Source organism: Hemitrygon akajei, chromosome 12 (assembly GCF_048418815.1).
Source record: "Hemitrygon akajei chromosome 12, sHemAka1.3, whole genome shotgun sequence".
In the NCBI taxonomy this organism is placed as follows: Eukaryota; Metazoa; Chordata; class Chondrichthyes; order Myliobatiformes; family Dasyatidae; genus Hemitrygon; species Hemitrygon akajei.
In genome coordinates, this window is record NC_133135.1 from 58,686,941 (window position 1) to 58,714,478 (window position 27,538).

Here is a 27,538-nt window from a genome sequence, read left to right on the forward strand (position 1 = left end):
GCTTTGATAATCAATCATGCTTTCCTACCACTGTTTTCTGTGTCGATATGTTCAATGGTGGGAGGGCTTTAAGCATGATGGACTGGGCCATATCCACTACTTTTTGTTGGCTTCTTCTGTTCAAGGGCATTGGTGTTTCTACACCCAGCCATGGTGCTCCTCACCACTCATCTATAGAAGTTTGTCAGAGCTTTACATGCCATGCCGAATCTCCGCAGACTCCTGAGGATATAGGGACTCTGCCATGCTTTCTTCATAATTGCACTTACTTGCTGGGTCCAAGAATTTAAAGTTGCTAACCCTCTCCACCTCTGATTCCTGTGAGGACTGGGTTGTAGACCTCTGGTTTCCAGCTCCTGAAGTCTATAATCAGTTCCTTGGTCTTGCTGATGTTGAGTGAGATGTTGTGGTTACGACACCACTCAGCCAGAATTTCAATCTCCCTTCTATATGCTGAGTCGTCACCACCTTTGATTTGGCCAACGGCAATGGTGTTGTCAACAAACTTAAATATGGCGGTATAAATTGATCATGGAAGAGGAAAAAGTAATTAGAATGAAATTTGTTGGTCAAGTCATATTTTTATTTGGGTTTAAGTTGAGTTTGTCCAAAACATCGTCATCTCTGTGTTGCAGTTTTCATCCATTTCCACTGCTTTGGCTCAAATTTACTTCCAATTAAGCCATACTACATTTCTTACCCCAATTCCAAATGCCTTATGGTCATGCCTCTCCCTGTCTCAGTAATCTGCAGCCTTACCAAGTTTCTGCAGTGTTTTAGTTCTGTCCTCTTGTCTTTGAATCTTATTTCCTCGCCATTAGTAGATGCCAAGGCCTGGGTTCCAGTCTTTTTATCTGCCTCAAATTTATTTTGCCTTCTAAGATGCATTATAAAACCCAACTCTGTCATTTGCCTAGTAGCCATAATGTGGGTTTTTATGTTAGTTTTTGTTCAATAATATTCATGTAGGATGCCTTGGTATATTTTTGCTGGAGTGTAATTGGGAGAAAAATTCAAATTGGAGGAAGGTTTTGAGCTGTACTATTAAATGCAGTGTTCAGCACGAAACAGAAGATGACAAGTGGCTTTTGAAAGATATATTTGTTTTAATGTAGATATCAGACCCTAAAATGTCATTGAATTTTATTCTAAGAACATATATATCTGTCCGTTTTCCTGTCTGTTGCTGCACGAAATACTCTTTGAACTTCACATCACTCACTACCAGTTGCTGTTCAATCAAATAGTGTTAAGAGTTGTCATTGAAATCCCTATTCCTAACTCCTCTATCTCCAATCTACCAGGAAATAACACTTTTATTTCAGTTATTTGATGGTCTTTCTCTCTCTCAAGTTCGGGGAATTCAGATCAGAACCATTGATCTCCAGATTCTCAGACTATTTCCATTTATTTTGTTATCTTTAAATGTACCCATTTTTGAAGATATTTAAAATAATCCTTGATGAATGCTTTGCGATCTAGAAAGATGGGTGGCCGGCAGGATGTATGATAATGTAGTATTTTTCACTCAGGTTTTCAATGAAGTTTGAAAGGGTTTCAATGTAATTTCAATGCAAAGGAAAACAGTTTAGTTGGAAAGCTGACTAGTAATGCATACAGTAATTGCATACGTGTTACTGTTAAAGACTAGTTTTACCCTTACAGTCTTTTACACAAAAGTGTAAACTTCCAGTGCAACCACAGTGGGAGAATCTAGCTCACGGGAACTTTATTATTTGTATAAAGCTACTAGGTTTTTAGTGTTGTTTGCAAACTACTATTATGAGGAAGTAGCAGCCTTTTTTTTTGTTGAAACCACTTCCTCTCAACTCGGTGAAGTGTTTTGAATACGTGTTTTCTGTTTGTGTGTATGTGTGTGTGAGAGAAGGAGGAAGAAAGAAAAATGCCACGTAAATAAAAATATTTGAGTGCATATTTGTATGTCTCCTAGATTATAAGTTATAGTGGACAAATTTGGATGAACTGACCCTCCAAGGACATCAGATCTCTGGTTTTATCCTGATACATGATGTGTGTTAGTGTTTGGGTTGGGCAATAGACTTGTGTTCTTTTCGTCTTTAAGCCAATAGAGCATAAAAGTGGGCTGAGTGTATATTGAGTGTCTAGTCCACTAGACATGCTAGCTTGAGACCTGTGCTCCTGCATAAGTATCTGAGAAAGCTAACAGAATTTGACTGAAAGCCTCAAAGTATTCGAAACAATCCTCCACAGGTCACTCCTGACACAGCCCCACAGCGTGTAAGCAAGCAGTTACAGGTTTTGTAATCTGAAGTGTATCCCGCTCCAATATGAAGTAAATAAGAAAGCACAAAGCCCAAGGGGAAATAGATTCACTGTAATCAGTGGCACATGCTCCCCCTTGATACCTTTTTACCTTTACCATCAAGCATGACTCATTTTTTTGTGCTTTCAGCTTCTACAATTGACTTAAAATGTGAGTCATTGAATTTACAGAAGGCTGTCCAAAGGGCAGAACCATGGTTAATCCCTCCAATCTAGTTAGTTTATTCAGAAGGAAACTCCATCTCTCCATAAATACATTAGAGAGCCAGGTGCACTCCATCCTCTCATTTCATTTACAGTCATTACAACCACCAGTGGTGCTGGTATCTCCATTCACATGGAAGTTAACTTGGGCCCAGACCACTGGGATTGTCGGGATGGTGTTTGCATGTTCTTCTTGTGACTCTGTGGCTTCCTTGCTGTGTGCTCTCTTATTTTCTCTCATATCTGAGACAGGCCGGTCAGCAGGTTAATTGGTTACTGTTGATCACCACAAGTGTAGTAGACGGCATGAGAGTTAGCTGATAGGTAGATAAGAGAGACTTGGTCATAGGGAAATAAGTGCACGAATGGGATTGCTCTGTGAGCTGACATAAGCTTGATAGGCTTCTATATCATGAAAAAATATGAGAAATATAAATAGATTTCATCCTGCTTCTTTCTTCCTCCCATTCCTCCCCACAGCACTGGTTCTAGTTCCTACATATGCATAAAATTAAAAATATTTAAGAACACAAACTTAGATGTTACTGAATTAGTTAAAATGATAAAGATCCTGTTGCGTATTAGTTGAGGATGATTATCAAAGTTCAAAGTGGATTAACATGCCCAATGCAGAGACAGACAGCAAAACAATTTTAATTTTGAACATTATAGCTAAAATTGTATATAACAAATTAATCAAATAAGGCAATATACATTGTTCTACTCGCAGCCATACAATTTAATCAGAAATTCAAAGTAGTAGTAAAGAGCAAACAATATAAAGCCTACAAAGGAATAAAAGGTATCAGAAACTGTGAAGTGTTCACGTATGTTTATTCTGAAAGTGCAAGGCTTAAGGAAATTCTGTTTGAGCATGCAAGTTACTTAAAGGATTGGATATATCAATCCTGAAAATAATGTGTCAGATCCCACAGACTTTTAAATTGGGAGGCGGCTTCAAATATAAAAGTAAACTGGTCAGGGATTTGAAATTTAAGTATTTTATGCAGGGAATTATGAATGTATTGAATCGATTAACTGAGGGATCAGTGGATACAGATCATGTGAGAGAAAATGGAAAATTTGGAAACAGTTGAGAGGCCTAATTGAGGGATTTCCAGTTTTGAGACTGAACGAACTGCAGCATTCTTTAAGCTGTACAGTACAATTTGTCTTTACCACAGTGTGCCAATGTTGCATTTCTGGGAATCTTCTCCTTAATTATCAGCTGATAGTCAACATTTTGGGCCTTAACTTCCTCCATTTTTTCCTTTATTAAAGTCTGTAATGAATATGAAAGAGAAAAATAAATTGAAGAAGAACAAGAAAACAAACAAAAGCAGTAAGAGTATTGCAAGTAAAGGTGTTCAGGGCGAGAACTGGATTCAGTTTGCCGACTTCTACGAGATCACACACATCATCATAAAGGACTCCATAGTCATGGTCAACAAACAAGAGAACAAAAAGATGGTAAGTTATTTAATGATCCCAGTTTTTCACTTTGTCTCATTGACTTATTGGGTTCCAATTTGTTGATTTCAGAACCACATTCTAGTCTTTCTTTCAACAACATTCAGGCTTGTAAGTTTTCTTGAAAGATCACTGAATAGTGATCTAGAGCAAGCAAAATTCATATAGGCTATTAAGGTGCAAAGACAGTTGAATGATCTTGAAATACAAATACAAATCAGTAAGATCCAATAAGGTGGCAGAAGAAGCTGGCGTAACTCGCTGACCTACTTTGTTGCCACATTCTTGTGTTTTTGTCTATCAAGTTCTTTTACAATTACATTTTTCAAAGTGGCAGACTTTACATATGATCAGAGTATAGGCATCTCACTGTGTGCATTGCATTAATATTGAGGCCATTTCTTATGAGGATATGAATTTGGAACTCTGGGATATTTTAATGATAATAGAATGGTATTGGGTGTTAATAAGTAATCTGTGAAATGTTTTTAGGGCCAAGTGCTCTAAGTTTAAATTCAAGAGAGGATGAGTTGTAATAATTTCCTGTTCATTCGATGATGCTCTGCATTGGGCTTTGAAATATTTTCACTAATTTTATTGACTATTGACCAGTCCTGAACCAGTTACATCAAGGTCTTGCTAACTTCTCAGCGAGGTCTTTCTGACATTCTGAAACATGTCCATTGGCACCTGATTCCACAGATTTACTCATAACACTTCACCACAGGGTTCTTCCCCTCATTCTGTCGTCAATCGCATACATCGTACTGAATTCATAGCAAGGCACAGGTTCCTTCCTGCACAGGGAAGGGAGACAAATTTGACCACAGACATAATCTGAGCTGAGGATCAAAGACAATTCCTTTGATCTTTACAACCTTTTAAAAGATTGCCCACTACATCAAGTTAAGGTTGGCAGTCCAATCTGATGATGTAAAATTAATTTATTCCCAAGCGGAACTTTGTATATTGTCCATTGCAAGGGTCTTCTCCAACTGGCTGTGAAGTGTTATGTATATCATTTAATCCAGCTTCAGTGCATTGCCAAACACTTGCAAATGGTAGAAACTGAGTCTGATGCAAGGGACAGAAAAATAGATTAGTTTTTCCTCCCTGCCTGCACATATTGATAATGAGACACTATTTGTTTTAAATTTGGCTAGCCCATTAGGCAGTGTGGACACAGCATAGTCAAAAATTACTGCCAAAGGTGCTGCAATTAAATCCTTGAATTATCGGTAACATTAAGTTCTTTGAAAATTGTTTCCATCATGTCTTTAATATTTTTGTGTTTTAGGAGCTTGAGCTGTCTTGCTATGAAGAAGCACTGTGCATGGTTTCTTTGATTGACGGTTACTTCCGTTTGACGGTAGATGCCCATCACTATCTGTGCACAGACGTGGCTCCGCCCCAAGTCGTGCACAACATTAAACATGGCTGCCATGGGCCGATACGGTAAATTGAAAATGATGTATTCAATAAATAATTTTTTTTATGGAAGCGTAGAATGATTCTACCTAAAGCTCAGAATGTAAGTGCCAGAAGAAATATCATGCTGTTAAATCTGTGCTCACCAAGGTACTGAAATCAGCAACAATGTTCTCCAGTCTCTCCGCAGAGGCAGCTTCCTTCTCTTTCTAGCTTCACTGGATCAAAATAAAATTTACTGAACACTTACTGAGTCTTTAAAACAATTCAATGGTTTTTAAAACCAATATTGATAGTACCTACTCACTTCCAAAATCCCCATTCTTTCTAATTGTAATGGAGAACTAATCCATAGTACAGAATATTACATGAATTCCTCAGTTTTAGAATAGTTATCAGATCAGGAGCAGTTGGATTTCACCAGATGAAATTTGGTAGCGATGTTCAACCAAAAATGGGCTGGCCTCCAAGGCTTAAATAAATTGACTGTATTTAGAAGTCATGAATAATTTTCTCACTGCTACTTGTTACTTTTGCTCACCGTATATTTAAAATGTTACGTGTGGCAAGTGAATGAGAATAAATTGTGTCTACATAGCATTTTTCACTTTAAAAAAAGTCACTAGATTCCCACAGGTAGACATGTGGAACATCAGAAAGTGGGAAATGAAGGTTTCAGCATATTGAGAGGGATATAGTTTTAAAGTGTTGGTGAAGTTTGCATGTAGTTAAATGCGCAGTTAATAAAAGATCAGTTAAATTGCTGCAATTCACTCCATAAGACATAGGAGCAGAATTAGGCCATTTGGCTCATTGAGTCTGCTCCATCATTTCGTCATGGCTGATCCATTTCCCTCTCAGCCCCAATCTTCTGCCTTCGCCCCATAACCCCTCATGCCCTGACTAATCAAGAATCTATCAACCTCTGCCTTAAACATACCCAATGACTTGGCATCCACAGTCATCTTTTGTCAACCAATTCCACAGATTCACCACTGTGGCTAAAGAAATTCCTCCTCATCTCTATTCTGAAATGGGCACCCTTCTATTGTGAAGTTGTGTCCTCTGGTCCTATACCACACACCATTGGAAACACCCTCTCCACATCCACTATTGAGGCTTTTCAAAATTCTTTAGGTTTCAATGGGATACCCCCTCATTCTTCTTAATTCCAGTGAATTCTGGCCCAGAACTATCACACATGCTTCATATGACAAGCTATTCAATCCTGGAATCATTTTTGTGAACCTCCTTTGAACCTTCCCCAGTTTTAGCACATTCTTTCTAAGATAAGGGGCCTAAAACTGCTCACAATACTCCAAGTGAGGCCTCACCAGTGCTCTAGAAAGTCTCAAAATTACATCCTTGCTTTTATTTTCTAGTCCTCCTGAGATGAATGCTAACATTGCATTTGCCTTCCTTCACACTGACTCAATGTACAAATTAACCTTTAGAGAATCCTGCACAAGGACTCCCAAGTCACTCTGCACCTCAGCTTTTTTAATATCCTCTCCATTAAAAAATAGTCTAGACTTTTATTTCTTCTACCACAGTGCATAACCATACACTTCCCAACATTGTGTATTCCACTTTTTTGCCCATTCTCATAATCTGTCTAAGTCCTTATGCAGCCTCTCTGGTTCTTCAACACAACCTGCCCTTCCATCTATCTTCATATTGTCCACAAACTTGGCCACAAAGCCATCAATTCCATCATCCAAATCATTGACGTATAACATAAAAAGATTACAGACCCCTGCGGAACACCGGCAGCTAACCAGAAAAGGCTCCCTTTATTGCTAGTCTTTGCCTCCTGCCTGTCACCCAATCCTCTAGTCATGCTAGTACCTTGCCTCTAATGCCGTGAGCTCTTGTTAAACAGTTTCATGTTTGGCACCTTGTCAAAGGCCTTCTTAAAATCCAAGTACACAACATCCACCAATTCTCCTTTGTCTATCTTGATTGTTATTTCTTCAAAGAATTCCGGCAGATTTGTCAGACGAGATTTTCTCTTAAAGTAACCATGCTGACTTCAGCCTTTTTTTTAAAAATCATGTGCCTTCAAGTACCCCGAAACCACATCCTTAACAATCGACTCCAACATCTTCCCAACCACTGAGGTCAGACTAACTGGCCTATAATTTACCTTTCTTCTGCCTCTTTCCCTTCTTGAAGAGTGGAGTGACATTTGCAATTTTCCAGTCCTCCGGAACCATGGCAGAATCCAGTGATTCTTGAAAAGATCATTACTAATGCCTCCACAATTTCTTCAGCCACCTCTTTCAGAGCCCTTGGGTGTAGACCATTTGTTCCAGGTGACTTATCTACCTTCAGACCTTTCAGTTTCCCAAGCACCTTCTCCCTGATCATGCCAACTTCACTCACTTCTGCCCCTGACACTCTTGAACTTCTGGATATTATTTGGAGGTCTATATGTTACTCCCGCTGGGGTCTTTTTACCCTTGCAGTTTCTTGGCTCTACCCACAGTGATTCTACACCTTCCAATCCTGTGTCACCTCTTTCTAAGGATTTGATTTCACTTATTACCAACACAGCCATGCCATCCCCCTGCCTATCTGCCTGTCCTTTTTGTACAATGTATATCCTGGATTTTAAGTTCCCAGCTGTAATCTTCTTTCAGCCAAGATTCTGCCAATTTCTGATGTTTCCTTACTATTTAAAGGAAACACCATTTAAAAAGATCATGCTTTATTCCTAACCTTTGACATGAAACATTTGCTAGTCTTAAAACTTCATGGAGTTCAGTTTAAAGTCTTTTGCTTTCTGAAGAACTTTATTGACTTTTCTCATAACTGGAATAAACATGTTTCAAAATAGTGTCCTTTTGTCTGCTTCCTTCTTGTCAGTACTGAATATGCTATAAACAAGCTGAAGCAGGAAGGCAATGAGGATGGAATGTACGTGTTGCGATGGAGTTGCACAGATTTCAATCACATCCTTATGACGGTAGCATGCAGTGGACCCTTGGAGGTAACTATGGTGAATGCTTTTGAGCAATACATTTCTTTTGTTTCTTTAAACTTCATATTGCAAATGATATCCAAGGTGAACAATTTTTGTAGAAAACTTCAGCTGTCATCGTTGGAGGGAAAAGAAAACTTGATATGTTTTTTGAGGAAAAGAATTAAGTATTCAAAACCCACATAGACATGTTTTGTATTTTACTGGGATCAAGCACTGTTCTTAAAAGAAGGCAATCAGATCTTCAAGTCTCTGCAATCTCTTCTGCTCACTGTCCTATAAAACCAGCAGATTTTCAGAAGGATAAGCAGCTGACTAGTTTTATTTCAGATCAGCTATCATCTACTAGTTGAGGCCATAGATACTACTCATTCCTTGATTTAGAAGTTCACTTTCATTTAATTGTAAATGAGTGGTTCTGTTGCTGGGAAATCACTTCTTCAAATGAGTTTGTGCAGTGGTAATATTCCATGTGGAATATTTCAATTAATATTCCAAGTAATGTCCCAGTATTCTATAGAAAGCTATTTCACAGTGACACAAGACAGCAGCCAATTTCCATTTTTAGATGTTTATTTCTGAAGTTGTAAAATTTTGTCACTTAATTGACAGAGTTGGAATACTGCATACCCCTTTATGTTTGCCAGTAAGGTAAGTTTATCCACACATGGGTTGGTGGTTATATGGAACAAGTTGCTAGGGGAGATGATGGAAGCAAGTATAGTTACAAGATTGAAAAGGGTTGGTTGAGTATGAAGTTTGTAGAGGGATACAGACTTAATGCCAGCAGGTGGGATTAGTATTGGTAAGCCTTGGAGTTGGCATGGATCAGGTGGGCAGAAAAGCTCACTTCTGTGCTGCACGATTTATGATTCTGTGACCTATTGCACTGCAAACAGAAATACTGGGACTGGAAGCAGTTGGCCAGGCATGTAGGATGTTAAGCCAATTGATACTGTTTTACCATCAAAATCCAAGATGGTCTGAAACACTAAAGAAGTGTTGTCAACGAGAAAACAAAAAATACAAACTGAAACATTTCAAGCACTTACTGGGGGGGGGGGGGTACGTGCAGAAAAATACAAAAAAAGAAAGAAATTGCAGCAGTCTTGGTATTGTTTTTAAAAGTGGTTTTGAAATAGAAAATAACCACTGGGTTTAGTTTAGTTGAGGAAACATTTATTTTGAGGATTACTGTCTTTAAAATGTTGAATATCTGAACTGTGTTTGGGAACATTGTGCAATCTCAAAAATAGATTTGGTGCCAGTATAATTGCATTAATTATCCCAAAATCTTTGTGCATGAGATCAACCAGTACCGTCAATCCATTGTTGTTTTTGCCTAAATTGTAACTGCTTGGACTTCTTTTAGATGTACTTTGCAGAGTGTGGATTCTGCTCATTTGTCCGGGTAAAATAAATGAGAGCCCAGCACCTAAACCACAGGGCCTACGGTTTCAGCAGAAGTTTAACATCTAAGCTGTTGTGATCAATTTGTTCTGGAGTATATGAGTGTTACAGACAGTGACATTGCAGTGAAATTTGTTCCTGGAAATATAAAATCTTTGGAAATTGAGAATTTGAGTACTAGTGAAAGGGATATTTTTAGCCAAGACTAATTGCATCTAAACATTATTAAAATTAGCTGGCAAAAGCACAACTGTTTAGCCTGATTAAATTTTAAACTGGACTCAGTTATCTGTATTTCAAAGGTTGTGTCAGTTTTCCCACAGAGCTCCACAGGGAGGAAGGAGATAATGAAAGAAAAAAATAGGTCTGCTTATTATTTTAAATGATGAAAGTTTGCAGCATGCTATTGTGCAAAGGGACTTGGGAGTGCTTGTGCATGAATTGCAAAATGTTGGTTTGCAGCTGGAAAAGGTTACCAAGAAGTCAAATAGAATGTTGTACTTCATTGCTAGAGGGATTAAATTAAAGAGCGGGGAAGTTATGCTGTAACTATAAAGGGCATTGGTGAGGCTGGATCTGGGTTACTGTATGCAGTTCTGGTCTCCCTGAAGAAAGGCATACTGACTTTGGTTGTGGTTCAGAGGATGTTAGCGAGTTTGATTCCAGAGATGAGGTGGCTAACCTATGAGGAAAGATTGAGTTGCCTGGGATGAAACTTGTTGGAATCTAAAAAAATAGAGATAGTTATGCTGGAGGCAGGAAAATTATTTCCACTGTTAAGTGAGACCAAAACTAGGGAAATAACCTCACGATTCAGAAGAATAGATTTTTGATGGAGTCAAGGAGAAACTACTTTTCTCAGAGAGTAGTGAATCTGTGAAATTCTTTGTCTAGGGAAGCACTGGAGGCTAGCTCTTTAAATATGTTTAAGTCACAGTTTAGATAGATTTTTGCATAGTAGAAGAATTAAGGAATGTGGAGAAAAGGCAGGTAGATAAAACTGAATCCGTAGCCAGATCAGTCAGCCACGATCTTATTGAATTTAGAGCAAGCTCGATGGACAAGATGACCTACTTCCTGCTCCTATTTCTGACATTCCTTGTAAAGCTTTACTTGAATTGAGTGCATTTAAGAGTACTGATGGTACACATTTGTAATGCAGGGTCATAAAAAGCCTTTGCCCAGCTTCACCGTGGCAACGCCAAAACAGTTGTAGGCCTTGCGTTGGTAAGTGGAGTTGGAAATTGGGCACTGTTGGATTTGCGCCTCATCTTTCTACAGTCAGTAATACTATTACAGGATATATGCTGCTTCCTCTAAGATGTCTCACCTGATTGCTTTAAAGTCAATAGCCACTCCACTAGAGCTAAAATTAAGTTTAAGCACATTTGCATTGTAGATCTCATCTACTTATAAAGGAAACGATGGCCTCCACTTTTTGCAAGGACTTGAAAGCCAGTGGCAAACTTTGCCGTAAATTTCTGACATTGTCATTTGTTTTCCCCAGCGCATTGACTTTTGTGATCGAAGCAGTGGTTCGAGAGTGCTAAAGCAGTACAAGAATTTTCAGATTGAGGTGAACAAGTCATCTGGATACAAACTACATGGCTCTGACAGTTATTTCCCAAACCTCAGGGACCTCATGAATCATCTCAAAGGACAAATTCTTAAAACCGAGGATATCAGCTTCCAACTGAAAACCTGCTGCCCACCAAAACCTCGAGGTAAGGACAATGAGAGCAGCTGCATTTTTAAAGTGAAAGGCTTGGGGCCTGTGTGCAGAGACCCATCAAAGTTGCATTGAGTAGCAGAGAAATTGAAGGATCTCTGGTGAGTTTTCTGGTGACGAGATTTGCAAAGCCTTTATTATCTTGGAGTAACAAGAGACCAAGGACTAAGCCAAGTTCTGAACTGGAACATGTGAAGAATCTATTGGCTAGAAATTCATCCTCAATCAGAAATGCCATGTCAATCTACATTAGTAGCTACAGTTTGAAAGTGGGGCAGGAGAAGCAATTGTATTGTTTCCCTGGAGTATGTTATCAGAAGTGGCAGTGCTAATGATACAGGAGGTACTAATGAAACCACTGAATTCAATGCCCTCCTTTCATTCCACTTTCTGCCTATCCCACAATCCCTTCTGTTGTACAGGATGAAGATGGTATAAGCACTTGTTTGTTTTTAACCAACCCCATCCCACCTTTCCCTGATAATTTTATATATCCTTTCTCCTTCACTGTTGTTTGACAAGAGTAAAGGTCAGCAAGAGAGAATGGTGAAGGTATACTTGGTGCTGCTTGGTTTTGCACCTGATTAGACACAAGATATGCATGTGGAGAGATATTAAGTCCAAGTGGTCAATATCAATAGCAGAGGATGTGGGTAATTCGGGTGCCAACTTGCTAGAAGGGGGAGATCTTGGAGAGGTACAAATCTTGATAAGTTTGCTTTCAGAAGTAGGTTTACAGGGTAGATTTCTTGGAAGAGTTCAGTCTGTTGGAAGGCCTGCCTAGAAACATTAATGAGCATGGAGGAGTCTGACTCCTACTTAAAGGGTTCTCTTAAGAGCGTGGAGCTCACCCTTTCTGGCATTGAAGGAACAACCAGGTTCCTCCACAACCCTGTGGACCGAGTATGATGCATTGCTGACAGCTGCCATCTCTGCTTCTACAGCATCAGCCACACCCACCCCATGTCTGGATGCAGCAATGGAAGCTGAGATTGAAGCCAGGTAGTCAGCTCGCTGCTAAGCAGACTCACATCATTATAATGTGGATAGTGGATGGATCTGCAGGATATCACAGTGGCCCAAGTGTCTCCTCCAACAGATGACTTGGTTGTTCACTTTCTTTTCCCCTGTAGTGGCGAAGGTTCCATTGAGTACAGGCCTGCTTTCTCCCCCAAGATGAGGGCATTTGTACTTCAGTCTTTGTACGCCCAGCAGTGTCCATGCTATTGCCTGGGCCCCATCCCCACGTTCACACTGAGAGGATGTAACCTGGAGCTAGAGGTTCCAAGTCCAGGAGCTAGTCAACAGCCAGCTGCAGTCTTCCCATTGAAAGCGTGTTTGACCAACTATGCTGTAGTCAATGAGGGTACTGCATGGGAAGATCAGGACTCTCTAGCGCATGGCCCAAGCTGGCACTAGAATGCACACTGTGATTTTTTTTTTCATATCATTTGCCACAATTTCCCTCTTATTCCAATATTTATTTTGTGTTAGCTATTATATTTGTTTTATGATCAAATAGTTTATTTTACCAGTGATGGGGAAGGTTAAGAGTGTGAGACTACAACTGAATGGAGAAGTAGGACTAAGGTTGCTAACGCTGTGTTTGACTGCTTTGGCTGTGGGCTCCCTTTCCCTGATCTTCGTGTGAGATGGATGGTGATGCTGGCTGCCTGCTCATGATGCTGGGATTGTGTTGCAAGGCATGAGACTGGTTTTTCTGTTGTTTTAGCAGGTCACAGATGTGTGTTTTCATGTGCTGTGGAAACATAGTGCACACGTGAGTTCAAACTGGAGCCATGAGTCATGTTGATCCAGTGAATTCTCCCTGTTGCATAAAAAAGAAACTCCCTTTGGTTTGGCATTAGGAATACAGATAGCATAGTGAATTAACAAAGAATGAAGACAGCTAAACTGCTGCAAGAATACTGTGAATTGACCTATATAGTCATTAAGTGGTGCAACATGAAATGGGACCTCAGTATGAAATGGGGCCTGTGGTCCACTGGGTTTGCACTGATCGCCAAACACCCATTGACACTGAGCTCAGTTTTGTTTCCCTTGTATTCCCATCAACTGCCCCAGATTCTACCACACTAGGGGCAATTTACAGTTGCCAATAAACCTACTGAATCATGAATCTTTGGGATGTGGGAGGACTCAGAAGAAAAGCCAGGCAGTCACAAGGAGAATGTCTACATAGCCAGCACCTGAGGTCAATGTTAAACCCAAGTCACTAGAGCAGCTCTACCAGCTCTAGGGACTGGAATCCTTGCTAAGTTGAAAAGTAGCTTTTGAACTCAGTGGGTTTAGTTGGTGACACGTTGCTCATGGGGAAACCTGTTGACATTGCCAGCCCTTATCTTCATTCCAAATGAAATCAATTCACTCTGAATGACAAGCTATAGTGACTGATGGTTAACTACAGTATATGATTTTGCCAGTAGGTCCAGCTCAAAACTGGCAGCACCACGTATGTCAACTCCACAGCCATGGGATGTGGTCCTTGCCTTTGGTCTGAGTTTGGGACCAGAGAAATCATAAACTTTATTTGTAGCTTCTGTCAGTTAGAAATTCTTTCAGTGCAGCCTGTCTGAGGGTTATTGCTTCATGTAGAAACCTCTTGAGAGTTGGTGTTTGATGATTAGGCTGGTGAGAGAACATCATACTGCTTAATATGTGTCCTAGTGTGGGAGCTTCTGGAGTTGACAGCAGCGGAGGTTGAAATTGAACCCAGGTCACTAGAGTTGTGAGGCAGCAGCTCTCCCAGCTACACCACTGTGCCACCTCCAAGGAGTGCTAAGCTGAAATGTAGTAAACTTGGCATTTAGTTGGTAGCACACTGGGGAAGCCTGTCATGGAATTGTTGACCTGCTGAATGGAAGTGTGGTGAATGATATGATCTGCATATCTTTATTAGGGGTTAAATGAACTTGCTAATACCTGTACAGTACCAGGAAAGCAGAAGACATAGTTTCTGTCTTAAATGTACCTTGTGCATCATATATGTCATATTGAAACACAAAGGATGCATGCACTACCCAAAATAATTGGTATCTCGGTTCTCAAAAGGCTTATAGCTACAGCGATGGGTATGTTTGAAGTCATGTACTTGGATGTGCATAATGTGTGCAATAGAATACAACACAGATTTTACTTGTTTATAAAAACATAAAGTGAATCAGAAATGTTATTCATGAGTTGCACTTTACTTACGGAAAGCGTATAGCAGGCACCATGGAATTATCCACTTATCAAAGGCAATATATTATTCATTAAATGCAAGAAACTTTACATGACTTGTGAATAAAAATTGGCTTATGATGGTAATTGACCGGGTTAAATTCCCCTAATTAATTAACCTAATTAATTTAATATATGTTTTGCTCATTAGTCGATGCAGATCTGTTTTCTTTACATGTTTATTGCAGAAGGAAGTTTCTTATCAAAACATCTTGTTCTGACTGACCTTTAGATGTGGCGGGTGTGATTTTCTGCAGACCATATTACGCTTAACGTTGTTTGAGAATCCTTATTTATATGTTGGAAGTGTGTTCGGAGAGCTAGTTTAAAGAAATACTTTTTACACTTTATGCCAGAAACTACAGACGTTTTTGACATGGAACTTTACAAACATTTTATTGAAATCACTGTTGCTCCATCATCCCATTCTGCATTTTTATTTTAAAGATTTGAGACAAAATCCAGTGCAGGAAGGACAGAGTTAATGTGGTCTTACTTTGTTTATCAAGTTTCTGTTTCCTGACTGACTGAAGGGACCTGTTGACTGGCTGGAATTCACTTAAAGATATACATGTCTTTGCAATGTTTTTTAAGTGCTAAATTCCAAGCAGACTTGATGTTAAAACTGTGAATTTGTCTAGATTTCATTTACCTGTAAGTTTCTGTGCATTTAGACCTTTCCCATTTAGACATCCCTTAGCAGCCATTCTTTCTGCTAGCTTTCACAGAGTGGTCTGCCACATGAAAACTATCACTCAATGTAAAGTTGCTAAAATGATTTGTCAATAAATAATTTGTAGCACACATATAGACACTTTGGCTGATAGGCTACAAAGCCACCATCTATACACCTTTCCTCCTTTGAACCCACACTTACAAGCCTACGCACTGCTAAAACCTACTCGTACTATGCAGTCCCACATGTACACCCACGCAGTTCCCTTAACAAGCCCACACATCGTACATTTTGAACTTTACAGCTATTAACAAAATTAAAAAGAAATGTAAAACACAAGCAAGGGGAAGTTATTGACTCACTGACCAGAGATAGTGCTGCTATGGTCAGAAGAGCAATGCCTATTACAAAGTTGCTTTAAATTGAAATGGCTACAACTGATTTTTTTAAAGTTCAATTTATTTTTCATAAGCAAAGAATGCAATTCTCTTTGTGCTTTGTCTATTTAACACCTGGAACTTGCTCTGACATTTAGTGAGAATGTGATTGATTTATTCCTCAAGTTCAAAGTAAATTTATTAACGAAGTATATGTGTCATTTTCTGCAACCCAGAGATTCATTTTCTTGAGGGTGTACTCAATAAATCCATAATAGAATAATAAAATTAATATAATCAATGAAAGACTACACCAACTTAGGTGTTCAACTGGTATGAAAAAGACAACAAATTATGCAAATACAAAAAGAAAGAAATAATAAGTAAATAAGCAATAAATATTGAGAACGTGAGATGAAAAGTCCTTGAAAGTGAGTCCATTGGTTGAGGGAACATTTCAATGACGGGTCAAGTGAAGTTGAGTGAGGTTACCTCTTTGGTTCAAGAGCCTAATGGTTGAGGGGTAAGAACTGTTCCTGAACCTGGTCATGTGAGTCTTAAGAGTCTGGTACCTTCTTCTGACAGCAGAAACGAGAAGAGAGTGTATCCTGGGTGGTGGGGTCCCTGATGATGGATGCTGCTTTCCTGCGATAATGCTTCATGTAGATGTGCTCAGTGGTGGGAAAGCTTTATGGGTGATGTGCCAAATCCACTACTTTTTGTATAATTTTCCTTTCAAGGACATTGGTGTTTCCATACTATGACAGGATGTGATGCAGCCAATCTATATGCTCTCCACTCCACATCTATAGACGTTTGTCAAAGTTTTAGCTATCATGCTGAATCTTCGCAAACTCCTAAGGAAGTAGAGAGACTGCCATACTACCTTTGTAATTACACGTGTCCTGGGCCAGAACACGTCCTTCAAAATAATAACAACCAAGGAATTTAAAGTTGCTGATCCTCTCCACCTCTGGTCCTTCGATGAGGACTGGCTCATGGACTTCTAGTTCCCTCTTCATGAAGTCGGTAATCAGCTGTGATATTACTGAATAATGATTCAGACAAGAACCTGTTGAACTCAGACTTGAAAAGTTTTATAAACATAGAATTGACCTAGTGTCCAAATTTCCACCACTCTGTGCTTTTTAAAAAATATTTGCTGATTTAACTCCTGAATGGCTTAGTCCCAGTTGTAAGATTACTTTCCATGAATGCAGATTCCTTCACCAACAAAACGAGTTTCTAAGTATCAACCCAATCAACTTCTGTAAACACTGTAATAGTTGACTGGGTTAATATATATCCTATAGACTTCTAGTCTTGACAATTTTATGCAACCTGCTCTTACACTTAATGCTGTAAATGCCAGTATTTCTGGATGAATTTGCACTGCATCCTTCCAAGATCAGAATATCTTTGAGCGAAAGCCATGGCCAAATGGAGCTCCAACTCCATTTGGAATAGAACAATCTATATAATGGATTCACCACAAGTTTTCTTTAAGGCTTACTTGATAAAGGAACAACTACCACTTTGCCTTTTTCCAATTACTTACGGTGCCTCTGATTTAATATTTAAGACCATAAGATATAGGAGCAGAAGAAGGCCATTTGGCCCAGTGTGTCTGCTCTGCCATTCAATCATGGGCTGAGTAAAGTGTGTGACTAACCAAATAACCTTTTGTTTCTCTGAGGTTCCTGACAGAAAATATTCCATCTTCGTGGAATCCAAAAAGGAAAGCCATCCGCTGCTCCACAGCAAGCTGGCGGCTTTGTAGACTGTTTTTCCCCCCCCCCTTGTAACTTCCTGCTTCCTCCACAGAATGTATGGTGCCTCCAAACTCATTGCGATTTGCAAATGTATAACACGAGTCACTGACTTCAGCAGATTTGACCTACCTTCCACTTTGCAGTGATGTTTACAATTGTCTGCTCCAGATGATGAATGCTGTGTTCCTTCCCTTCTCTTATTTTTAGATTCTTGAGTACCTTTTGTATTTTTTTCCTCAAACAGTGAGACTGAAAATGCATAGTTTACAAGTTAACTATTTCCTTATTATTCATTGAATCGGGGGTTCCCAACTTTTTTTTATGCCATGGGCTAATATCATTGTAAGTGGGATCTCTTGCATTAAATCATCAATTGAATCTATCATTAGTCATCTAAATTCCCAGATTCTCATTTATTTCAGATCACCATTAACTCCGTGCTCTGTTTCTCATGTTTACAGCATTATTTTTCATGTTTTTCTCATCTCTATTTTCTCTATTTACTTCTTCTCTCAACAGGATATTTGCATTAACAAGCCTCTGTTACATACAACCGTCACTCCTCATATACACACAACTAACAGCAATCTGTTATCCATTTGCTCTTGGTCTTCGTCCTGTTGCAGGTATTCTCTTTACTCTCCTCGCCTCTCTACAACTGAAAATTATGCTGCAACATTAAATCTGTCTCTCTTTCTCTCTTTACAGGTGCTTTTCTGCACACTATTTATAACATTTTTAGTTTCTATTACTTTCATCATTTGTGGTAGTCCCAGAGAATATGTGAATTGAATTCTCAGTGTAACCATATTTTATTCCATGGTTCCCTGATCTCTGAATTCACTCACTCAAAGTTACATTCACTCACACGTGATGCACCTGATGAAATTTCACAATAGTTAAAGTAGTGGACAGGATCTGATCTATCTGCACATTTTATAAAATTCCTCACGAGACTGTTCACTAATCTTTACAATTCATGGAGTTGTAGATAAATATTGACCTATTTGCCTGTGCATCCAGAGACAAAGTTGAGAACTTGAGGAAGATATGATTAGTGAGGTCCATAATTGCTAGGGTTAGAAGGGCACACAATCCTGTTTGTTAGTGGCGTAATAATCAGCGGCATTCCAAGCCACTTGGACAAAAACTAAATACCGCTTTGGATCTATTGGGAGGAGGGGTGAGCTACCAGGGACATCCAGAAGTCATAGGTAGGCTAACAGGAGGTCCTGAAGAGAGAATATAGGGAGTCAGGTAGAAAGCTGAAAAGCAGGACCTCGAGGCTAGTATTCTTTGGATTGCTGCCTGTGCCACACACCAGTGAAGGTAAGAATTGGACGATTTGGTAGATGAATGCATGATTAAAGAATCAGTGCAGGGGCAGAGTTTCAGATTTCTAGGTCATTGGGATCTTTTCTGTGGAAGGAATGACCTGTACAAAAGGAGCATGTTACACCTAAACCCGAAAAGGACCAATATCCTTGAAGGCAGGTTTACTAGAACTGTTGGGGAGGATTTAAGTTAATTTGGCAAGGGGATGGGAACCAGAGTGATGAGGCAGTAGGTATCCAACTAAATGCAGTTTGTAATGAGACTGTGAGGAAGGGCAGGCAGATAATAGAGTAAGGTTGCAGTCAGTGGGAAGAGTTAAAAGGTAATGGGGACAAAATCAAATGTGGTGTTGAATACAGGACCAAAGGTGCTATATTTGAATGCACGCAGTAGACAGAATAAGGTAGGTGATCTTACAGAACAGTTAAGATATTGGCAGATATGATATTGTGGATATCACAGAGACATGGCTGAAAGGAGATCATGGTTGGGTGTTTTAACATCCAAGAATGCCCAATGAATCGAAAGGACAGCCAGGCAGGTAGGTAGAGGAGGTAGGGGAGCTCTGATGGTAAAAATTGAAATCAAATTCTTAGAAAGAGGTGACATGTAGAATCCTTGTGGGTAGAGTTAAGAGTGCAAAGGTAATAAGACTCTGATGGGAGTTGTATACAGACCTCCGAACAGTAGACAGGATGTGGACTGCAAATTATAAAAGGAGTAAGAAAAGGCTTGCCAAGAGGGCAGTGCTGCAATAGTTATAGGGATTTCAGTATACAGGTAGATTGGGATAATTAGGTTGGTGCTGGATCCCAAGAGGGAGAATTTGTAGAATGCCTATAGGATGGCTTTTTAGAGCAGCTTTTGGTTGAGCTCACTAGGGGAATGGTAATTCTCAATTGGGTGTTGGGTAATGAACCAGATTTGATTAAGGGGCTTAAGATAAAGAAACACTTAGGAGACAGTGATCATAATATGATAGAAGTCACCCTGCAGTTTGAGAGGGAGAAGCAAAAATCAGATGTATCGGTATTAAAAGAGTAAAGGGAATTGCAGACGAATGACAGAGGAGCTGGCCAAAGTTGATTGAAAGAGGGTACCAGCAAGAATGACAGCAGATAAAATCCAACAGAAGACAACTAAAAAAGCCATAAGGAAAGAAAAAATGAGACATGAAGGTACGCTAGTCAGTAATATAAAAAAGGATACAATATGTTGTACAAGAGAAATGAGAGTGGATGTCTGTCCACTGGAAAATGATGCTGGAGAGGGGAACAAAGAAATGGCAGACCGATTTGGATTTTGAGAAGGACTTTGATAAGCTCCCGCACATGAGGCTGCCTAACAAGGTAGAAGCCTATGATGTTACAGGAAAGATACTAACTAGCCTGGATAGAAAATTGGCTGACTGGCAGGAGACAAAGAGTGTGAATGAAAGGAGCTTTTTCTAGTTGGCTGCCAATGACTTGTGGTGTTCTGCAAGGGTTGGTGTTGGGACCAGTTCTTTTCATGATATATGTCAATGATTTGGATGATGGAATTGATGGCTTTGTGACCAGGTTTGCGGATGACACAAAGATGAGTGGAGGGGCAGGTAGTGTTGAGAAAGCAGGGTATCTGCAGAAGGACTTAAAGTTGGGGAATGGGCAAAGAAGTGGCAGGTGGAATACAGCGTAGGGAAGTGCATGATCATGCAATTGATCATGGTAGAAGGAATAAAGGTGTGGACTATTTACTAAATAGCTAGAACATTTCAAGAAGGTGCAAAAGGACTTGGGAGTCCTTGTACAGGATGTCCACAGGTTGATTTGCAGGTTGAGTCAGTGGTAAGAAAGGAAAATGCAGTGTTAGCATTCATTTTGATAGACGAGAATACAAAAGCAAGAATGTAATGCTGAGGATTTATAAGGCATTGGTAAAACTGTATCTGAAGTATTGTGAATAGCTTTGAGCCCTGTATCTGAAAAAAATGATGTGCTGGCATCAGGGAAGGTCCATGTTGCTGGAAGGTTTACAAAAATGATCCCAAGAATGAAAGGGTTAACATAGTGCTTGATGGCTTTGGGCCTGTATTCGCTTCAGTTTAGAAGAATGATCTCTCTGAAACCTATGGAATATTGAAAGGCCTACAATGGGGGAGTCTAGAACCTGAGTACACAGCATCAGAACAGGGACATTCATTTAGAACAGTGGTGAGGAAAATTTCTTTAGTCAGAGGGTGGTGAATCTATGGAATTCATTGCCACAGACAGCGGGCACGCCATCATCGGCTATATTTAAGGTGGAGGTTCATAGGTTCTTGATTATTCAGGGCGTCAAGGTTATGGGGAGAAGGCAGGAGAATGTGGTTGAGAGGGACAATAAATTGGCCATGATGGAATAGACTTGATGGGCCAAATGGCCTAATTCTGCTTCTTTGTCTTTTGGTCTTAAATTTAAATTTAGAGCAAATAAAACTGGTAGCTGGGATTTCAAAATGGGCAATTTTGATGTCCTCCATTGTAGTTGTAACAAGAAGATAGAGACTTTTAAGCATGTAAACCCTAATACCAATTAATAGACTGGATTTTTTTGAATATAGAAGAGAAGGGCAATACTTACTTACACATTCATTGTAATGTTATAGGTAGCTATAAAAATGATTCAAAAGGTTCGTGAGTTGCTGCCCTTTATCCCAAGTCTTGGATTGTAAGGGTAACAGTTATGACATGGCTTGCTGGCACCTGTTTAAACTACACCTGGAATACAGTGAGCAGAGCAGTTCCGGACTATTAATGTTTTTTTTCATTCCCTTGGCCTGTCCCCACTTCCACCACTGGAATAGAGTGCATAGACTTATAATTCACAATCCAGAATGAAAGTTTCATAATGATCATAAAATGGTATGAAACTGGGTAGAATCTGAAACACAGCAAAAGTATAGAATGTCTGTTGAAATGCACAGATTTACAAGAATACAGGAGTAAAGTGGACATTCAACTTCTATAAGTTAGGCATTGTTTAATGATCCAATGTATATAATTTTTTTAAAACACAAAGCAGCCGTTCAAGAAGAAGACTAACTTGCACAGAGTTCAGAATGAAAATTTTCCCAGTGAAGCTGGGCTGACGGCACAGAGACAGCTAGAAGTAAAATTTATTTCTTATTTATGCTACAGAAATCTCTAATCTGTTGGTGATGACAAAAAGCTGGTCCCAGATTTCACAGCTGACTGCAAACACCTACAACTTAAGTCAATTGAGCTTCCATCGAATTCGCAAGGAGGAGATCTGTGAGGTAGGTCTTTCAATACTGTTCCATTATTACAAACCTGTGCAGGAGTTTCAGTAAGCCTAAAACAAATCACCAATCTTTATTTGTGTGCCTTGTTTGTAAAGTAGGCAATTTTAATATTGAAGATCAGTAGAAGTGACGATTCTCAACAAGATTTTGTATGGAATTATCTTCTGGTGTTGGCGTACCAGTGGTATCAGAGGCAGTGCCAGGTGACTGCTTTTAACAACTTCCAAGGAAGTGCAAATCAATAGTGATGTGATTGTTGGAGTTTACAAATGCAGAGATAGAAAGGCATATAATTACATTTGTTAATGGAATAAAATGTCAATGTGATAGTAACATTTAATTACAAAGTGATATTAGTAGATTGAGCAAATGGATAATGATAGTGAATCAATTTCGATGAATGCAATTATGAAATTGGGTCTAAAATTAGATCAGTGCTCTCAAACTGTGAAAAGCTAGAACCAGTAGAGATCAAAAGAGACAAAGCTGGGTGGGGAGGGGAAGGAGGGAGGTTCCAATCCATGTATTCAGTATAACGTTGTGAACAAGTATATAAAAAATAATAATCAAAAGTAATTGGATTGCTGAACTTTATCAAGGAGTACAAAGAGAAAGAATTTAAGCAGCTGTACAGGCCCCTGGACTTCAGTGAATGTGTTTTTTCTAGGTTGCCTTTTCCCAGCATTGCAGCATAGTGCATCTACTCATAATGTTAGTGCTTTATACCATCTACTCAGGTAGTATAAAACACTAACTCAACCAAGATCAACCTATAGAGCAGCGGTTCCCAACCTTTCTTTTTATGCCATGGACCCCTACCTTTAACTGAGGGATCCATGGACCCCAGGTGTGTAAACCAGGCAGTGAAATTGGAACCAACGTGGTTTCACAGAGCTTTGACTTCCTGACCAACTAGGGAATTTGGTGTTGCAGTGTAGCACAAATTAGAAATTCAGCACAAGGGGAATTTAGTGAACCTCCGTTTGGTGTGTGGTGCCTCAGCACACCATTCTGCTCCTTTGTTTACCACCCCAACACAACTGCTGACCTCAATCAGTCGTTCTACTTCCTAATTTGTTTCCACTTCCTACTTTAATGTTGTTGTCTCACAGCAATAACAGTTTCTTTGTTGAGTTCCTTTTTGTGTGTGTTTGTGTGGTTTGACACCAGATCTGATGCAGGACCTTTAATTGATTTTACCCAATAGAATGAACACCTTGGAAGAGGAACCAGAACAAACATTTATGCTGGAACACTGAATTACAAAGATGATGATGATGAGATTGCAAGTCTCTATCATACAAAAGACATACGAGTAGTCCTCAAAATCCTTGATCCCAGTCACAGGGACATCTCACTGGTAAGCTGTAACTGTCCTGCACAGCAGTAACTTTGTTTGAAATCAATAATAATTTTTTGGAACTAGGTTTATTTGTTAGGTTTGGGCAAGGCTGAATACTGCCCATCCTGTTTTTTAATTCCAACATACAGTAGTTTTGACTTGATCCTATCTCTTGACTGACTAAAAAGACACTGGTATGCTTTCAAATGTAGTTTGTATTTTTTTAAAGAATGGAAATCAAGAGAAAATAAAATATTTTATTTATTGTTATACCAAAGACTGAGCCGCCTTTCAATCTGAACAGAGTTTCAAATCACATCCTTGCTTATTAGAAAAGCAGTCTATACTCACCTCTATGTTGCCCCTCTTCCTCTCCATGCCAAAATATCTGCACAGAATTCAGGATGTTATCTTTGGAGTCAAGTTTTGCAAAGCTGTGATTCACCTGGTTCCAACTCATCCAATCTCATGTCAGAGTGATATCCTGTGCCAAGCTTCATTTGTTTAAATCTTTTCCATGCTCTCTACATCATTGCCAATTTCCCATGCAACAACCAGACAGATGGGGCTTGTCACCATGGTTAGCATCTCATCCAGGAGAAGGACAACTCTGATCTCAAACCTTTGCTGCCTTGCGTCTATGCCTACTCCTGGGGAAGGCTTTGGGAGTAAACCTAGAGGAAAAATCCGGGGCTGTAAGCCCTAGGGTATTCCTATGTGGAGTTCAATGTTGACTGGCATTTCCTGCAATGCCACTGGTGCCAAAGTGTATCAGTCTCTACTGTTCCTTTGGATTCACCAGCTGCGTGGAGGGGGTGGAGGAAACCTGCTACATGGGTAACATCCATGGTCAACCCTAACTACTGGACCCCATAATGGCCCAAGGCTTCATGTCCGAATCCACAGCCTCATTTCTTTAGGCTTTTCACTTCCTTCAGCTCCAGAACATGTGAAGTTTCAGCTTGAAGCAGTACTTGAGATCCTTGCAGAAAATCAGTATTCCCTGAAGTACTGAAACTTTTAGGATACTTTGGTATTAATCCAAAAGTCTTGTATTTTATGGGTTAATGTATTAATTGATAGTCTTGTATTTTTCTATCAATAATGCAAATGTTATTCCCTTTGCAGGCTTTTTTTGAAACAGCTAGCATGATGAGGCAGGTTTCTCATAAGCACATTGTACTCTTACATGGAGTTTGTGTTCGAGATCTTGAGAGTAAGTAACATTTTATTTACTAACTTCCCAGGTGACATTGTATCCTATCAGCTTTGAAATAACATTTGAATTTACTCTGGACCAGTTGATGGTAGGGGTCCACGGCATAAAAAAGGTTTGGAATTCCTGTTCTAAACTGATAAAAGTGACCTGCATCTATCTGTCTATCTATTTATTGAATTGTTTTTAATCTTGTGGGATAACATGGCCCACTGACAGACTAACAACTGGTGAGTTGTGCCAACAATTTTGCATTCTAGAATTTGATGAATTCTTGGCAAGTAATTAACTGTCCTGTGTTAGTCTACTTTAAAAAAAACCCCTTGTATTTGTATACATAATGTAATGCACACAATTTAAAAAATAAATGCATATTTTAATTTGTTAATGGTCAACAAAATGTGGTACATTACATGTTTGGAACACACATTGAGCATCAGTTGGGCTGTGGAGTAAACAGATTCCGATGTTAAAGGTTTACAGCAGTTCTTGTTATCCTGCCCTCTCCTTGTTCATTCTGGTTACAATGACCAGTTTGTGAATTCTGTAAATGTCAAAAAGGATTGTGCAAAACAGCTGCAGTTCCTTTATCCCAAGGAATGAGGGGATAGGAAATGGAGTGCTGAATCAGAGTTTTAAGATTGACAGCTGCTGCAATAGTTAGTTATGCATCATTATTACATGTTATCAATGATCATCCATTTTTGTGATAAGTCCCATGTATAAAACTATCTATGGATCTTTGTCATGAAAAAGTTGAAAATTCTTTTATTTAGGGCTAACCCCGGGGCTTCACGGTGACTAATAGCGTACTTTATTTGGAGGTGAATACGCCTTTTAAAAATCAAAGCATCATTATAACATAGAAGAAAGGCAGTTAAGTGTGTGCCTACTTTTGCTGAAGTAATTCCATCAGCCCCATTCCCACAGACTCTTCCCATAGAGTAGCAGATTGGTCTCTCTCTTGAGTGTTTAAAGACATAGATTGATTCTGGATAGGGTGAATTCCAGATAGTAAGTGCTGAGCAGAGAAGTCTTTTTGCATTTCTCTTTTTCAACTTTTGCCCAAAGTTTGAAGTCTGTGCCCCTGAGGGAATAATGAATCTGAAATACAGAAGGAATTAAATCTTTCTTTTGGTGGTTAATTTTAAAACAATGCACAGCCAGTCAATGGAGTCATTGCTCCTGTATAGCAACAAACTTGTGAGTTGTCTTTTTCCTATTAAAACTGTCCAGCTATTTATGTTATTTAAAATTGACACAAAAGATTTATTGTTAGAGTCATTAAATTATGACATTAAGCAATACTTAAGTTGTCTATTACATCTTTACATAGATTAAGTTTTTAGTCTGCAACCAGTATTTTATATTCCAGTGACCAACTCTGTTAATGTACTCTAACATGAGTACAATTTTATTAAGAATGGACACAATGGAGGGGCACCTGTACATCTAAAGTTTGCCCATCTTCAATCACAGTCCAGTGGTCTCAGAATCTAACAAGTAGCTGTTCCATGTGATCAGTAGACTTGGCCACTGTAAGAAGAGAAACCTTAATTTCAGTATTTCATAATCACTGCTTCTCGGAACATGCTGCATCAAACTGATCTAATCAGAAATGATGATCTGCACAGACTGTTTTGTTTCTGTTGCTAGATTACTTGACTGTTTTTAGAATTTCTCCCATAGAGCATATGTGGGGTTTTTCAACAAGAAACCTTGATCATCTGTAATATCTCTTAAAGCTTCCACTAAACTAACTACAGAATGTGTTGCTGATCCTTAAGGAGAAGAAAGTTGGCATCTCTAGAAGGCCCATAAGTTAAAGCTGTATTGTTTAGTTCATGACGTTCAGAATAAGACCTTTACATCATCGTTGTCATCTCCCTTTGTAATTATAGAAACTGTGCCTGAATAACAATTGCCATTGCCTTTCATACTGTTATTGATGAAGAGCTTAATGGTGACATATTGTGCAGAATTTGTCTGCTCTGAAGCTTCTTCAAATTAGTGGTATAAGAAACAAATGAGGGATTAATATGTGCACATACACCTTTCTGTAAAACAATTCAAAGCAAGTTCAATTTCCTTTTAAAATTCTTATATTTCTGATCAAAAAGGAGACCAATTCTGATCAATAATGATGAAGGTTCAAAATGCCATCTATATTTTTTCTAGATATCATGGTTGAAGAATTGGTTGAATTTGGACCACTTGATTTGTTTATGCATAGAGAGCGTGAACAACTTTCAAATTTCACACCTTGGAAATTTCTGGTTGCTAAACAGTTGGCAAGTGCATTGAGCTATCTGGTAAGAATGCTATATTAAACATACTAAAATGTATATGCACGTGCATAATGTAACTTATAATAAAGAAAAAGTGCAGTCTAAATAAATCTGAGACTGGAGAATGATGCTAATAACATGATAAAAACAAATATCAGATTGACCTTAGTATTAGTGAATGTAAGTTCCTGCATTTTTAATTAAAATATTTTGGAGAAAGCTGAGTATTACAGAGGAAAGAGATATATGGGGTTTCATATTTTCAATGGTTCATTTGGTTTAAAAAAACATTGCAAAACTTGATGACAACAATTAGATAGTGAAGAAGATCATCAAAGGATACAGTTAATTATAGATCAATGCAGATACAGGCAGATGAGGTTTAGTCTGGGCAAGTATGAGGTATTGCCCTTTGGAAGCTGAGCTGGAAGGAGAAAGTATACAGTAAAAGGCAGGACTCTGAGGAACATTGATGCAT

The 27,538-nt window shown here is 39.0% G+C and overlaps 1 protein-coding gene across 5 annotated transcripts in view; it reads left to right on the forward strand.

Annotated features, from left to right (window-relative positions):
- Positions 1 to 27,538, forward strand: part of jak1 (Janus kinase 1) — a 150,983-nt gene that overhangs the window by 97,810 nt on the left and 25,635 nt on the right. For all 5 annotated transcript variants that reach the window (XM_073063190.1, XM_073063189.1, XM_073063191.1 and 2 more), the window contains 8 exons: positions 3,790 to 3,978; positions 5,276 to 5,433; positions 8,275 to 8,398; positions 11,307 to 11,523; positions 22,090 to 22,208; positions 23,422 to 23,574; positions 24,685 to 24,772; positions 26,951 to 27,084. In XM_073063190.1, the coding sequence (XP_072919291.1) occupies positions 3,790 to 3,978; positions 5,276 to 5,433; positions 8,275 to 8,398; positions 11,307 to 11,523; positions 22,090 to 22,208; positions 23,422 to 23,574; positions 24,685 to 24,772; positions 26,951 to 27,084 (1,182 nt within the window). The remainder of the gene's footprint in view (positions 1 to 3,789; positions 3,979 to 5,275; positions 5,434 to 8,274; positions 8,399 to 11,306; positions 11,524 to 22,089; positions 22,209 to 23,421; positions 23,575 to 24,684; positions 24,773 to 26,950; positions 27,085 to 27,538) is intronic.